The 13,528-nt window shown below is 40.7% G+C and overlaps 1 protein-coding gene across 4 annotated transcripts in view; it reads left to right on the top strand.

Annotated features, from left to right (window-relative positions):
* eif4e2 (eukaryotic translation initiation factor 4E family member 2) overlaps positions 1-13,528 on the top strand; it is a 35,671-nt gene that overhangs the window by 10,089 nt on the left and 12,054 nt on the right. For all 4 annotated transcript variants that reach the window (XR_013496676.1, XM_078206915.1, XM_078206916.1 and 1 more), the window contains exons 4-6: positions 1,588-1,692; positions 4,559-4,711; positions 11,589-11,725. Coding sequence is in view for 3 of the 4 variants with exons in the window: in XM_078206915.1 (XP_078063041.1) it covers positions 1,588-1,692; positions 4,559-4,711; positions 11,589-11,725 (395 nt within the window). In the remaining variant the exon portion in view is untranslated. The remainder of the gene's footprint in view (positions 1-1,587; positions 1,693-4,558; positions 4,712-11,588; positions 11,726-13,528) is intronic.

The raw sequence follows: 13,528 nt of genomic DNA, 5'->3' as shown, positions 1-13,528 counted from the left end.
AATGGTCCTAGTTTTCTGCTATTTGGCCTTCATCTTTTTCTCTGCCTTCTGTGCTGCAAAATTGGCATTCCTTTTTCTGTTGCGGGAAATTGTCCGAGTTTACTCCAGTCTGGCAATCACTAATCCATTCAAACTGCCCCAAAATGTACATTATTATTACATTCAAAAGCACCATGACTTCATTATTAATAGAGGAATAATATATTGTCCCATTTGAGTCTAGTAAATAACCTGACAGCTTATATAAGGTAGTAATTATGTAGAAGGATTGAGGGTACATGATTATAAAAAATAATTGATCATTATTTGAACATAGAGTAAAATTTTACAGCTTGGAACCAATATGGTGAAGTCAAATGTGGACCTTTACATTTAATTCTTCCTTTATTTATTGGCAGTCATGATGGCCATTGATTGCTGGGTGCTCTGTGCCACTGACACATTTATGTCTAAACAATCACCACCATCCGTTTCACAGATGATCATCTGCCATTGACCCAAAATGTGTTTAGCTAACAAAAGATTGTTTTGCTGTTGTGTGGTTCCACTCAGTCCTGAATGAAGGATTCCACATGAATATTTTGCCATCAGCTGCCAGTTAACCAATTTATTGCTAACTGACATTTAGTGCTGATTTATTGTAGGTATGTAGGCTGAGGAGATCTTGGCATACAGAATTGCAGCATCGTATATCATACAAAAGCAAAATACTGCAAATGATAGAAATATAAATAAAAATACAAAATGCTGCAAGTGGGGCAGCATCTGTAGACAGTGGAATCGAGAACAGTAAATCAGTTCTGATGAAAGATCATCAACCTGAAAAATTAATCCTGTCTCATCTCCACAGTCATCATTTCTTTGTGCAAGTATCTTATCATTAGTTTATCCAGAATTGTAGGATGTGCTACCACTAGTGACTACCTGCGGCCCGGGGAATCGCAAGCGACACATCTGGGTTCTGAGTGCAGCCCACGAGAAATTTTGACCATTGCCCACGTGCGGCCTTGCCACATTCCACTCATTTCTATCGTGTCATTTTTTTTTTTCCTATTGGTATCACTAAACTGATTCTCACGTAAAGCAAGGACAAGTGAAGTGAGGCGCGTGCTGATTGCACAGAATGGCTGAGAGATCTGTGCGCTCCCTCGGCTTCCAATCAAAGCATAAATATTTCTTTTGTTTTTACCATTTGAAGTTGATAGTTCTATTCATTTGTGAATGATTAAGCATTTTCTATAATTCAATGAAATATTCAACCTGTATTAAATATATTCATGGGGTCAAGTGAAGAAGCCTGATGTCATTCTTGAGGCCCACTGAGATGGAGGGCCACTCGTGGCCCACTCACTAGCCTAGGTTGCCTATCGCTGACCTAAAGAGACATCTTTATTTTTTTCTGGGATCATAGCTGAATCTCCTGACACAGTGTTGGAACTTAGTTGAATCAAATCTAAAATTCATGATCCTTATGGCCTACACAATGCTGGAATTAATCAGTAAGACTTTCAACCTTTCAGGATATTCTACTTATTTATGCAACTCTGCTAGGGTTACACATAAATCATTTTTTCTTTTTCTTTTCAGGTTGAACAGTTCTGGAGGTTTTATAGCCATTTAGTTCGACCTGGTGACCTCACAGGACACAGTGACTTTCACCTGTTCAAGGATGGCATTAAACCAATGTGGGAGGTGAACAGCTGCCTTTACAGGATATAATTAAATGAACAGAACTTGCTTGATATTTTCTTCCCTGGCACTTGCAATACAATCCTGTTTTGTTTCTATTTTATTGTAATATATCTGTTAATACATGTCTATTTTAATTAATGTTGGCCCATTTATTTTAGATAGGTTAGTAGCTTTTGTTATTAATAGAGGTGGAGCAATTTTAACCCACATAATTCAGGTTGCAAAAATAATTATCTAATTCTATATAAACATGGATAAATCCAATGCTGTGTAAACGAAATGAAGTTGTCCGAATTCCAAATAAGCCAAATTTCATTCTCAACTTAGTTTTAGATTTGAGCCTAATTTATCATTTTGAGGAAAAAATGTGTGCACGAACTCCAGTTTTTTGTTGAGAGAACTCCAGGCTCAGCTGCCTTATACTCATATGTATTATCTTTAATATCATAATTTGTCATCACCTGATTTCTACATAGTGCTAATGTCGGTGGATAAATCACTGATCATGATTTAAGACTATCAACACAGCATGGATTGTAAAAATTGAGGTTCCGAGCCCAATTAAACAATTTTTTTTCATTTCAATGGTTGGTGTTGAAGTAGATTATGGACTTGATAACCTGTTAAGTCTTCGCTTTTTCATAGAATCATACAGCATGGAAGGAGGCCATTTGGCTAATCTGTCTGTGTCGGCTTTTCAAAAGTAGGGTCCCACTCCCCTGCTCTTCTTTATAGCTGACAGGTTTTTTCCTTTGAGCGGATTGCCTTTTACAGTTGCTGTTGTACCTTTTTTAACCACCCTTTGAGGTAGTGCATTCCAGACAGTAGAAACCTACTGCATTTGTATAAAACAAAATGATTCTTCATATTTCCTTTGTGCATCTTTTGCCAATTATTTTAGATTTGTGTCACCTGGTTACAAACTCTTCTGTTGGTTTTGCCTTATTTTATCGACATCCCTCAATTTTGAAGGAAACAATCCCAGCTAACTAATCCCTCATCCCTGGAACCATTCTAGTAAATCTCATTTTTCCCCACTCCAGTCTTGTGCTTCCTGAAGTGGTGCCCAGAAATTTAGACACTGCTCGAGCTGGGGTTCAAACCCATATTTTACATTAACCACTAATTACTGGTTTTGTACCTTATCCCAGGATCCATATGCTATATGAACTGCTTTGTTAACCTGCCCTTTGCCTATCTTCAAAGATTTGTGCACAAAGCACCCCAGGTTTCTCTCCTCCACATCCTTTTAACAGTGTATCAAAAGCACGTCTGCCTTCACTCTTCCTACTGAAATGCATCACCTCATGAAATTTGTTGAATTTTGAATTTCACCTTCTAAGAATCAGCTTATTCCACCATCTTGACTGTGTCATCTGGAAGCCTATTACTATCTTCTTCCTGTTTTCTATACTTTCAAGTTTAGTTATCTTTGGATTTTGAAATGGAACCCTGTACTCCCAAGTCCAAGGTGTTGAAATGTATATACAATATATACAGTTACAATTCCCATACACAGTGATGACTTTTGAAAAGAAATGAATGGAATCCCCAGGTGATCTCAACGGAAAGAATCAAAGGACAAGATTTCATTTCTAAAAGCTTTTACTGTGCCATTCAAACTAAAATCAAAATAATTTGAACATTAACTGGCAAATAATATTTATTTAAAATGATTAATTTCACTTTAACCCAATACTGCAAACACTATTGCACATACATGGCAATAAGAGCAGCCCCAAAGTTCCTCTTGGTTTTTCTGGAGTTCTGCAATTCCACACCATGCCAGGTTGAATTTTTCAAATTCAAAATTGATGGCACAGATTCCAAGAGACTCCTTTATCTAATCTTTGAATAAATCCCATTAAACAATCAAGTTGACTCTGATAAGACTGCCTTTTCCACAGATAAATTTATCACTTCTCCCTGTCCTCGTTCCTCCTGAACAGAATAAAACCTTTTCCTGTGAGATGTTTATTTCTTATGTTGCATGGGTTTTTATGAGAGTGCCTTTGTATTATGCCCATTATCCAAGCTGTAACCTGACTCCCAGTTACTCGGTGGCTTGCTTTTTTCCTTCTCACTCTCACCTCCATAGCCACCTAGATCACAGAGGCACCTCTCAGCAGTCTAATGACAATATTGCCAGGAGCCACTTTAACTATTTCCAGAAGCCAGCTTACCCTCACTTTGAATTTAAAGGGACCATCATGCTACAGAACATGCACTCCCCAAGTAAAACAATTGAAATCCCAGAACATTCTTAAGCTCCCTCCAACTCCATAATGACATAGCCTTCCAGGGCTCAGTGAATACTTTTAAATTAATTGTAGTATTAACTTATGAAACAAAACAACTCTCTGGGCTATACTTCTTTGTAAGCACTGTGGACCCCTCGTCTGCAATTCTCAGCTGCTGAAGCCCACTTACTGTTTTATGATCTTGCCTTTCTAGCTGTTAACCCCGTGAGCCAATATGGCCCCAACCGTTTGATTGTAATACTCTTCAAACTGTTTTAAACTACTCAGAACTAAACATTACCTTTAAAATATTATGAATCATGAACTAGGTATTTATAACCGAGTGTAGTTAGGATAAGCTGGATGACAATTGAAGCGATGGAAAAGGGCATTGCTGATTTGAGTATAACTTGAGAGAGGTTGATGAACCAATGAGGAAATTGCTGAAATATTACTTATTCCATTACAATAAATCTTCTGTGACTTGACTGTTTAGACTATTGAATCACAAGGTAGCTTACAGTTCACCTGCACCCCTTCCCAGTTAGATGTTGTTGAAGAGGGATGAAATAAGTGAATGAACATTAAATTCGCCTTTGATTAAATTTTTAAAAAATCTTTTCCAGGATGAAGCTAATAAGAATGGTGGAAAATGGATTATCCGTTTGCGGAAAGGACTGGCATCACGTTGCTGGGAGAACCTGATTTTGGCCATGCTGGGTGAACAGTTCATGGTTGGAGAGGAGATATGCGGAGCCGTTGTTTCAGTTCGATTTCAGGTATACCACCCACTTCGATTTTGTGGAGAAAATTGTTTGCTTGTGTGAACAGTAGCATAATTTTAATCACAATATTTATTGTCTATTTTTTTAAAATTAGTTCTTTACACCAGTCATATTGTGTGTGAAAGTGCTGGTGCTCCAAGAAAGGTTTGGAAATTTCTAGTGAATAATTGTATTTGATAAATTTTGCTCAGTGTGGGGGCAGGCAGACTATTATGACTGAAGGTCAAAAGCAATTTAAAATTCTACTTCATCTCAGTTACTTCTCGCTAAACTGAGTGAACAATTGTTCGGTCAGTTTAATTGGTCCCTTTTTGATTGCTAAAGTGCAATTTAAAAATAGAACCTGTTTAGCCAATTGACCCTCACTCCAAAAGCAAAGCCAATTCCAGCAAAATTGAGGTGTTAAACCCGTGCTTTACTTTCCATCATGTTAATTACCAGCACAATTCAAACTCCATGTTATTATAATGAAAACAAATTATTTGTAGTTATTATCCATGAAACTCTGATTTAATAAAACTCAGTGTAATCTTAAATATTTTGATTTAACAGTAGGATACAAAACAAATGAGAATCCTGTTTACTCAGCAATATGTTCCAAATGAATATATCTTTAATTATACCCTTTTTGACACATGTCTAGTTGATGATTTATGTTAGTACTTTACCTCTGTTTTATTCTGGGAATATTATTGTTGCGAAGTCAACTAGATGCTATGCTTTAGAGAATGCCAGAACACCTAAAGGAAAGAGTAGTTCAGAAGATTACCCATGTTTGCTCAACAGAGTTAGAATAGAAGAGATGGAGCCATTAAACAGCACAAGGGCTTCCTTTGTTGGAGGGATGGAGAACTGGAGACTGATGTCTACTCTGCTTTCAAAGGAGTGCAGTCCAGAGAAATGTTATATTTTGGCAGTTGGAGCTAAATTAGTTACAAATGTTCTGTTAACCCTTGAAGATTGCATGTCATGGAGATTGGTGGAGCTTAAGAACGTTCTCTGGTTTCAATTTACCTGTGCATTTCCTAAGAGGGGGAATTAGTTGCAGCTTGGATCTCCATAGGGTTTGAAGCTCACAGGAAAGTGTTGGGAGCTGTTAACGGGCTCCAGTCACTTATGGCTCAGCAAAATCCTGGGGCGCTGAGAAGGTGGCGAAAGGTCACTAGTTCCATGCCAGGCAGCTTAGGCTCAGAAGTCCTGGAAGCCATTTATAGATCGAGGGAGACAGGAGTTTGCAGAAACCTGGGGTGGTGCCAGCTTAGTGAAGCTAGTGGTTTGTGAGAGCTAGAATTGTGCTGGTAATTAACAGCAGGAGTGCAGCTTTGTGAATCCTGTGGAACGCAGTCATAGGCGAAGGGATTGAACCATCAGAAGATGAGCAATCATTGAGGCAGTCTGAAAGGTGTGGCTTTTGAGGGAATTCAAAGGCCAGATCTTCAAAAGTGCTGAGTTAAAACCCTACATGAGGGAGACAGAGGTTTAGTGACATTTTGAGACTTATAATGGTCACTGATGTTTGGGTGGGTTGTTGACTAATCCATGGGATTTGTCTTGCATCTGCAATTTAATGAGCAGTGTAGTGTGTTTGACCACAGTTGACCTGTTATTTCATATTTGCCTCTTGTTAATTCTAAAGTAGATAATGTAAATAGTTTTACTTTTCTGACTTTGTATAGTAAAGTTTAAAACTGTGAATAACTGGGATTTCAAACTTTGTCTACCTTGGGTTACTTTTGTCCCTAACTGTAATGTAACAACTTGAATAAAGTCTGTAAAAGAAGTATCATATTGCTGTATCTCCAAACTACGCCCAAGAATTTAAATACAGAGAGAAGTATTTTTTTAAAAACCTGGCTAAATATGCAAGACATAGAAACATAGAAAAACTACAGCACAATACAGGCCCTTCAGCCCACAAAGTTGTGCCGAACATGTCCCTACCTTAGCGATTACTAGGCTTACCTATAACCCTCTACCTAACTAAGTTCCATGTACTTATCTAAAAGTCTCTTAAAAGACCCGATCGAATCCGCCTCCACCACCGGTGCTGGCAGCCCATTCCACGCACCCACCACCCTCTGAGTGAAAAACTTACCCCTGACATCTCCTCTGTACCTACTCCCCAGCACCTTAAACCTGTGTCCTCTTGTGGCAACCATTTCAGCTCTGGGAAAAAGCCTCTGACTGTCCACTCGATCAATGTCTCTCAACATCTTATACACCTCTATCAGGTCACCCCTCATCCATCGTCTCTCAAAGGAGAAAAGGCCGAGCTCACTCACCCTATCCTCATAAGGCATGCTCCCCTACCCAGGCAACATCCTTGTAAATCTCCTCTGCACCCTTTCTATGGCTTCCACATCCTTCCTGTAATGAGGCGACCAGAACTGAGCACAGTACTCCAAGTGGGGTCTGACCAGGGTCCTATATAGCTGCAACATTATCTCACGACTCCTAAACTCAATTCCTCAATTGATGAAGGCCAGTACACCATACGCCTTCTTAACCACAGCCTCAACCTGCACAGCTGCTTTGAGCATCCTATGAACTCGGACCCCAAGATCCTTCTGATCTTCCACACTGCCAAGAGTCCTACCATTAATATTATATTCCACCATCATATTTGACCTGCCAAAATGAACCACCTCACACTTATCTGGGTTGAACTCCATCTGCCACTTCTCCGCCCAGTCTTGCACCCTATCAATGTCTCGCTGCAACTTCTGACATCCCTCCACACTATCCGCAACACCTCCAACCTTTGTGTCATCAGCAAACTTACCAACCCATCCCTCCACTTCCTCATCCAGGTCATTTATAAAAATCACAAAGAGTAACGGTCCCAGAACAGATCCCTGGGGCACTCCACTGGTGACCGATCTCCATGCAGAATATGACCCATCTATAACCACTCTTTGCCTTCTGTGGGCAAGCCAGTTCTGGATCCACAATGCAATGTCCCCTTGGATCCCATGCCCCCCCACTTTCTCAATAAGCCTTGCATATGGGGCACCTTATCAAATGCCTTGCTGAAGTCCATATATACTACATCTACTGCTCTTCCTTCATCAATGTGTTTAGTCACATCCTCAAAAAATTCAACCAGGCTCGTAAGGCATGATCTGCCTTTGACAAAGCCATGCTGACTATTCTTAATCATATTATACCTCTCCAAATGTTCATAAATCCTGCCTCTCAGGACCTTCTCCATCAACTTACCAATCACTGAGGTTAGACTCACTGGTCTATAATTTCCACGTATTTACACAGGTTTTATAACTTAAACTGTTGGACTATATTCCTTCCCTTTGGAAGAAAAATTAAGTTAATTGTGCCCTTTAAAAGGTTAATACAAATGTTTTGAGATGGAGGAAGGTTTGTAGTGGAATTCGCAGGAGGTGGTGTAATGCGCCTTGCTCTTCCTGATGTATGTTAATGACAACCTAATGTACAGGGCACAATTTCAAAATTTGTAGATGAAACAAAACTTGGAAGTATTGTGAACTAAGGAGGATAGCAAAATACTTTTGATGCTAGAAATCTGAAATAAAAATAGAAAATACTGGATAGACTCAGGCAGCATCTATGGCGAAAGAAACACAGTTGGATGTACCGGTTGGTGTAATGGGCACACAAATAGCCGATTTAGCAGGACGAACACTGACAATATAAAATAGTGTACCATCCTAAACGGTGTACAGGAGCAGTGGGACCTGGATGTTTTTTTTGTGCGAGCCATTGAAGGTAACAGGTTAGGTTCAGAGAATGGTTAATAAAGCATACAGCATTGTTGGCTTTATTAATAGGATGATGGAGTACAAAAGCAAGGCGGTTATGTTAAACTTGTATAAAACACTGGTTCAGTCTTAGCTGGAGTACTGTGTCTAGTTCTGAGCACCACACTTTAGGTAAGATGTGAAAGCATTAGAGAATACTACCAAAACAGATTTGAGAATGGTTTTTGGATTAGGAATTTCAGTAACAGGTTGAGGAGTTTGAGGCTGTTTTCCTTGGTGAAAAGAAGATTGAGAGCAGACTTGATCGAGGGATACAAAATCCTGAGTGGCTTGGACACAGGAGATGGGGACAAACTGTTGCCACTCGTGGAAAGCTGAAGAACAAAAGGGCGCAGTTTATGGTTATAACCTCAGTCGGTACAGGAATTGAACCCACACTGTTGGCATCACTCTGCATTGTGAACCAGCTGCCCAGCCAACTGAACTAAACCAACTGAGCGTAGACTGATGTGGCTGTAATTAGCCTGGTTGGATTTGTCCTATTTTTTGTGTACAGGAAATACTTGGGCAACTTTCCACATTGCTGGTAGGTGTCAGTGTTGTAGCTGTACTGGAAGAGCTTGGCTAGGGGCATGGCAAACTTTGGAGCACAAGTCTTCAAGACTATTGCCCAGATATTGACAGGGTCCATAGTCTTTTCAGTATTCAGTACCTTTAGTCGCTTCTTGATATCACGTGGAGTGAATTGAATTGGCTGCAGTCTGATATCTGTGATGCTGGGACCTCTGGAGGAGGTCAAGGTGGATTTTCCAGTCAGCACTTCTGGCAAAGACTGTTCGAGTACAATTCTGCTGTTGCTGATAACCCACAGTGCCTCATGAATGCCCAGTCTTGAGTTGCTAGGCCTTTTGAAGTCCATCCCATTTAGCAAGGTGGTAGTGCCACACAACACAATGGAGGATATCCTCAAGTGAAAACAGCACTTTGTCTCCACAAGGACTATGTGGTGGTCATTCCTACCAATATTGTCATGGACAGCTGCATCTGCGGTAGACTGGTTGGTGAGGGTGAGGTCGTATGTTTTTTCCTCTTGCTCGTTCCCTAAGCACCTTCTGCAGTTCCAGTCTAGCAGCTGTGTCCTTTAGGACCTGGCCAGCTCAGTCTGTGGTGGTATTACCAAGTCAGTCTTGGTGATGGATATTGACAATCCCAACCAGAGTACATTCTGCATCCTTGCTCGCTACCCTCAGTGCTTCCTCCAAATGGTGTTCAACATAGAGGAGTACTGATTCATCACCTGAACGGGATGGTACACGGTAATCAGCAGGAGGTTTTCTTGCCCATTATTTGACCTGGTGCCATAGACTTCATGGGGTCCACGATCGATGTTGAGCACTCTCCTCCCGATTGCATACCACTGTGTTGTCTTTGCCACCTCTGGTGGGTCTGTCCTGCTGGTGAGACAGAACATGCCCAGAAATGTGATGGTGGTGTCTGGGCATTATCTGTATTGCGTGATTATAACTATGTCAGGTTGTTGCTTGACTAGTCTATGAGAAGCTCTCCCAATTTTGGCACAAGCCCCGGATGTTAGTAAAGAGGACTTTGCAGGGTTGGCAAGGCAGAGTTTGCCTTTGTAATTTCCAGTGCCTAGCGTTCTGTCCAGTTGCATTCTTTAGTGTTTTATTTGTACGGTTGAATATAACGGAGTGCTTACTAGGCCATTTCAGAGGGCATGTAAGAGTCAACCACATTGCTTTGGTTCTGGAGCCACATGTAGACAAGACCATGCAAGGGTGGCAGGTTTGCTACCCTAACGATCACTAGTGAATCAGATGGGTTCATGGTCATAATTAGTCTTTTAATTCCAGATATTTTATTGAGCTTAAATTCTACCATCTGCTGTAGTGGCATTTGAACCTGGGTCCCCAGAGGATTCCCCAGGGTCTCTGGATTACTAGTCCAGCGACAATGCTATTGCGCCACTGTCTTCCCCTGACATGCAATCCTTGGCTGGAATTTAATGTGACCGGGTCGGAAGGAGAAGGCCCACCTGGTCCAACCTCCATTACAGTCGTGATCGTGCGCTGGCTGGTTAATTAATGGCTGGGAGGTGGGTTCCTGACAGTTCATCTAACTGTTTGTCTAATATCCAGTATTGGATGAGTACATATTTCCAATACTTAGCTGGAGCAAATATCAAAGCCATTGCCCCATATTCTGTCCCGTGATCATCAACTCCGTCCCTCCAGTTGGTCAGTCAGAGGTTGAACTAGACTTTACTTTAAAACTTTACCTGAAAATGAGCTACCAACACTGTACCTGCTTCATCACTAAGCAACCTACCTCCATCCCTCTAACATCCTTTCCCCACTTTCTCCAGCTCACCTGCTGCTGAAGCCATCATTCATGCCTTTGATGTGTTTAGATTTGGTAATTATCCAAAGAAGAGTCATAATGAACTCGACGTTAACTGTTTCTGTTTCCATGGATGCTGCCTCGCTTGCGTTTTCCAGAACTTGGTTTTTATTGGCAATATTCTCCGAGCTGGTCTCTCATCTTGCACCCTCTGTAAACTTGAAAATTCTGCTGACCAATAGCTAATTTTCACCAAGTCCTCTTCACCTGTTGCCTGCATTTGCAGGCCCACTGGTACAACACCCCTCGATTTAAACCTTTTCGTTCTTGTTTTCAAATACCCCCGTGGAGTCTCCATTCCTTATCCCTGCAAGTTATTAATTTCTTGGAACTCTCCAAGATATGTGTGCCTCCTTTTTGGGTCTCTAGCACATTCCCAATTGTTATCACTCTTCATCTTTGGATGTGCCTTCAGCTGCTTTGGGCCTAAGCTCTAGAATTCCCTCCCTAAAAGCTGTCTGCTTCTCCTCCTCTCTCTTATGCCTTTAAGATGCTCCATAAAACCGACCTAGTTGACGAAGATTTTAGTCACTTGTCATAATATCTCATTTTGTGTTTTGATGTCAAATTTTGTTTGATAACTGCTGTGAAGAATCTTGAAATGTTTTGCTACATTAAAGATGCTGTGTAAATGCAAATTGTCATTGTTCTGAGAAAAGAAGCATCATGTGATCCTCCAGAATTGATTATACACTTTGATTTATCTTTATTACTAGGAAGACATTATCTCAATATGGAACAAAACAGCCAGTGACCAAGCTACTACTGCTCGCATACGAGACACATTACGACGAGTCCTAAACTTACCACCTAATACTATCATGGAATACAAGACTCACACTGACAGTATCAAGTGAGTGCAATGAGGAGCTAACAGAATTGTTTAGCCTAAGATTTTTATATTGGTATAAAATTCAAAATATTGAAATGTAAATCACTATTGCATAAATCAAGTGACGTATGAGAGTAAGTACGTAGTCAATACATAGTCAGAAGCGGCATCAAAACTGAGATGATGACATAAAAAGAGTTGACATTGGTGTTGTCGTTATCCATACATTCACTCCATACTACTTAAATCAATCTGAAATTGTGGCACAGTGGTTAGCACTGCTGCCTCACAGCGCCAGGGACCCGGGTTCAATTCCCGGCTTGGGTCACTGTCTGTGTGGAGTTTGCACGTTCTCCCCATGTCTGCATGGGTTTCCTCTCAGTGCTCCGGTTTCCCCACACAAGTCCGAAAGACGTGCTGGTTAGATGCATTGGCCGTACTAAATTCTCTGTGTACCTGAACAGGCGTCGGAGTGTGGCAACTATGGGATTTTCACAGTAGCTTCATTGCAGTGTTAATATAAGCCTACTTGTGACTAATAATTGAACTTGAACTAATGTGTTTGTTATAATTCAGTCCAAGTTACCAGTCTGAAAAATGCATTGTAGTTTATCTGAGGGTACAGGAATTGCTATTCACTTCAATTGTGTTCATTTGCACACAACTTTTAAACTGACAAAAGGGAGACATTCTTGTGAACTAATTAGAAGGCAACACCTTTGTGCTTGTGATTTTATTGTTGCTACACAAATGCAAAATATACAATAGTTTACGTAGAACTTTAAAATTAAACTACAGTGACTCCTATTCTTTATGTTTTTGTGTTTAAGTGCTGCTAGATACGCTGTGAACGACACCTATCACTTTGCTGGTGATTAAGAGTGGACTGATGGGATAGTGATTGACAGGAGATACTCTGGTATTTTTCCATATTGTTGAGTAGATACCAGCCATACTGGTACAAGTTGGCTAGGGGCCCAGCTAGTTCTGGAGCACATCTCCAATACTGCAGACGGGATGTTATCGTGGCCTTTGCTGTATCCAGTACCTTCTGCTGCTTTTTGATATCACATGGAGTGAATCAAATTGGTTGGAGACTGACATATGTGATACTGGGGACCTCGGGAGAAGGCCAACATGGATCATTCAGTCAGCACTTGTGGCTAAAGATGGTTGCAAATGTTTCTGCCCTGTCTTTTGCATTAACATGCTTATTTTTGGAGCTTCCTCCTCCAGTTAGTTGTTTAACAGCCTACGTTTAAGATTTGATGTGAAAGGACAGCAGAACTTTGATCTGTTCCATTGGTTGTGGGATTGCTTTGCTCTGTTGCATACTGCTTCTGCTGTTTAGCATGTGCAAAAAGTTGTGTTGTAGTTACAGCAGGTTGGCACCTAATTTTTAAGAGAAGGATGTGAACTCATTGGAGACAGTGCAGAAGAATTTTACAAGAATGGTGCTGGGGTGAGAGAATTTAATTATGAGGATAGATTGGAGATGTTGGGACTATTCTCCTTGGAGATAAGGCTTAGAGGAAATTTGACAGAGATGCTCAAAATCATGAGGGAGCTGGACACGGAAGCTAGGGAGAAATCATTCCCGTTCATAAAAGGATCAAGAACAAGAGGGCACAGGTTTATAGTGATTTCCAGAAGAAGGAAATGAGAGAAAAAAAATGTTTTCAGTTGCAATATTTTTTTGTTCAAATTATTTTGACCAGATTGAAATTTATTTTGTGCCTTGTGGGTTTAAGGACTGCGGGGGGGGGGGGAGGTGGGCACGGTAGCACAGAGGTTAGCACTGCTGCTTCACAGCGCCAGGGACCT

Source organism: Mustelus asterias, chromosome 3, assembly GCF_964213995.1.
Source record: "Mustelus asterias chromosome 3, sMusAst1.hap1.1, whole genome shotgun sequence".
In the NCBI taxonomy this organism is placed as follows: Eukaryota; Metazoa; Chordata; class Chondrichthyes; order Carcharhiniformes; family Triakidae; genus Mustelus; species Mustelus asterias.
The sequence above is the reverse complement of the archived record's forward strand: the minus strand, read 5'-3'. Positions and strand labels throughout refer to the sequence as shown.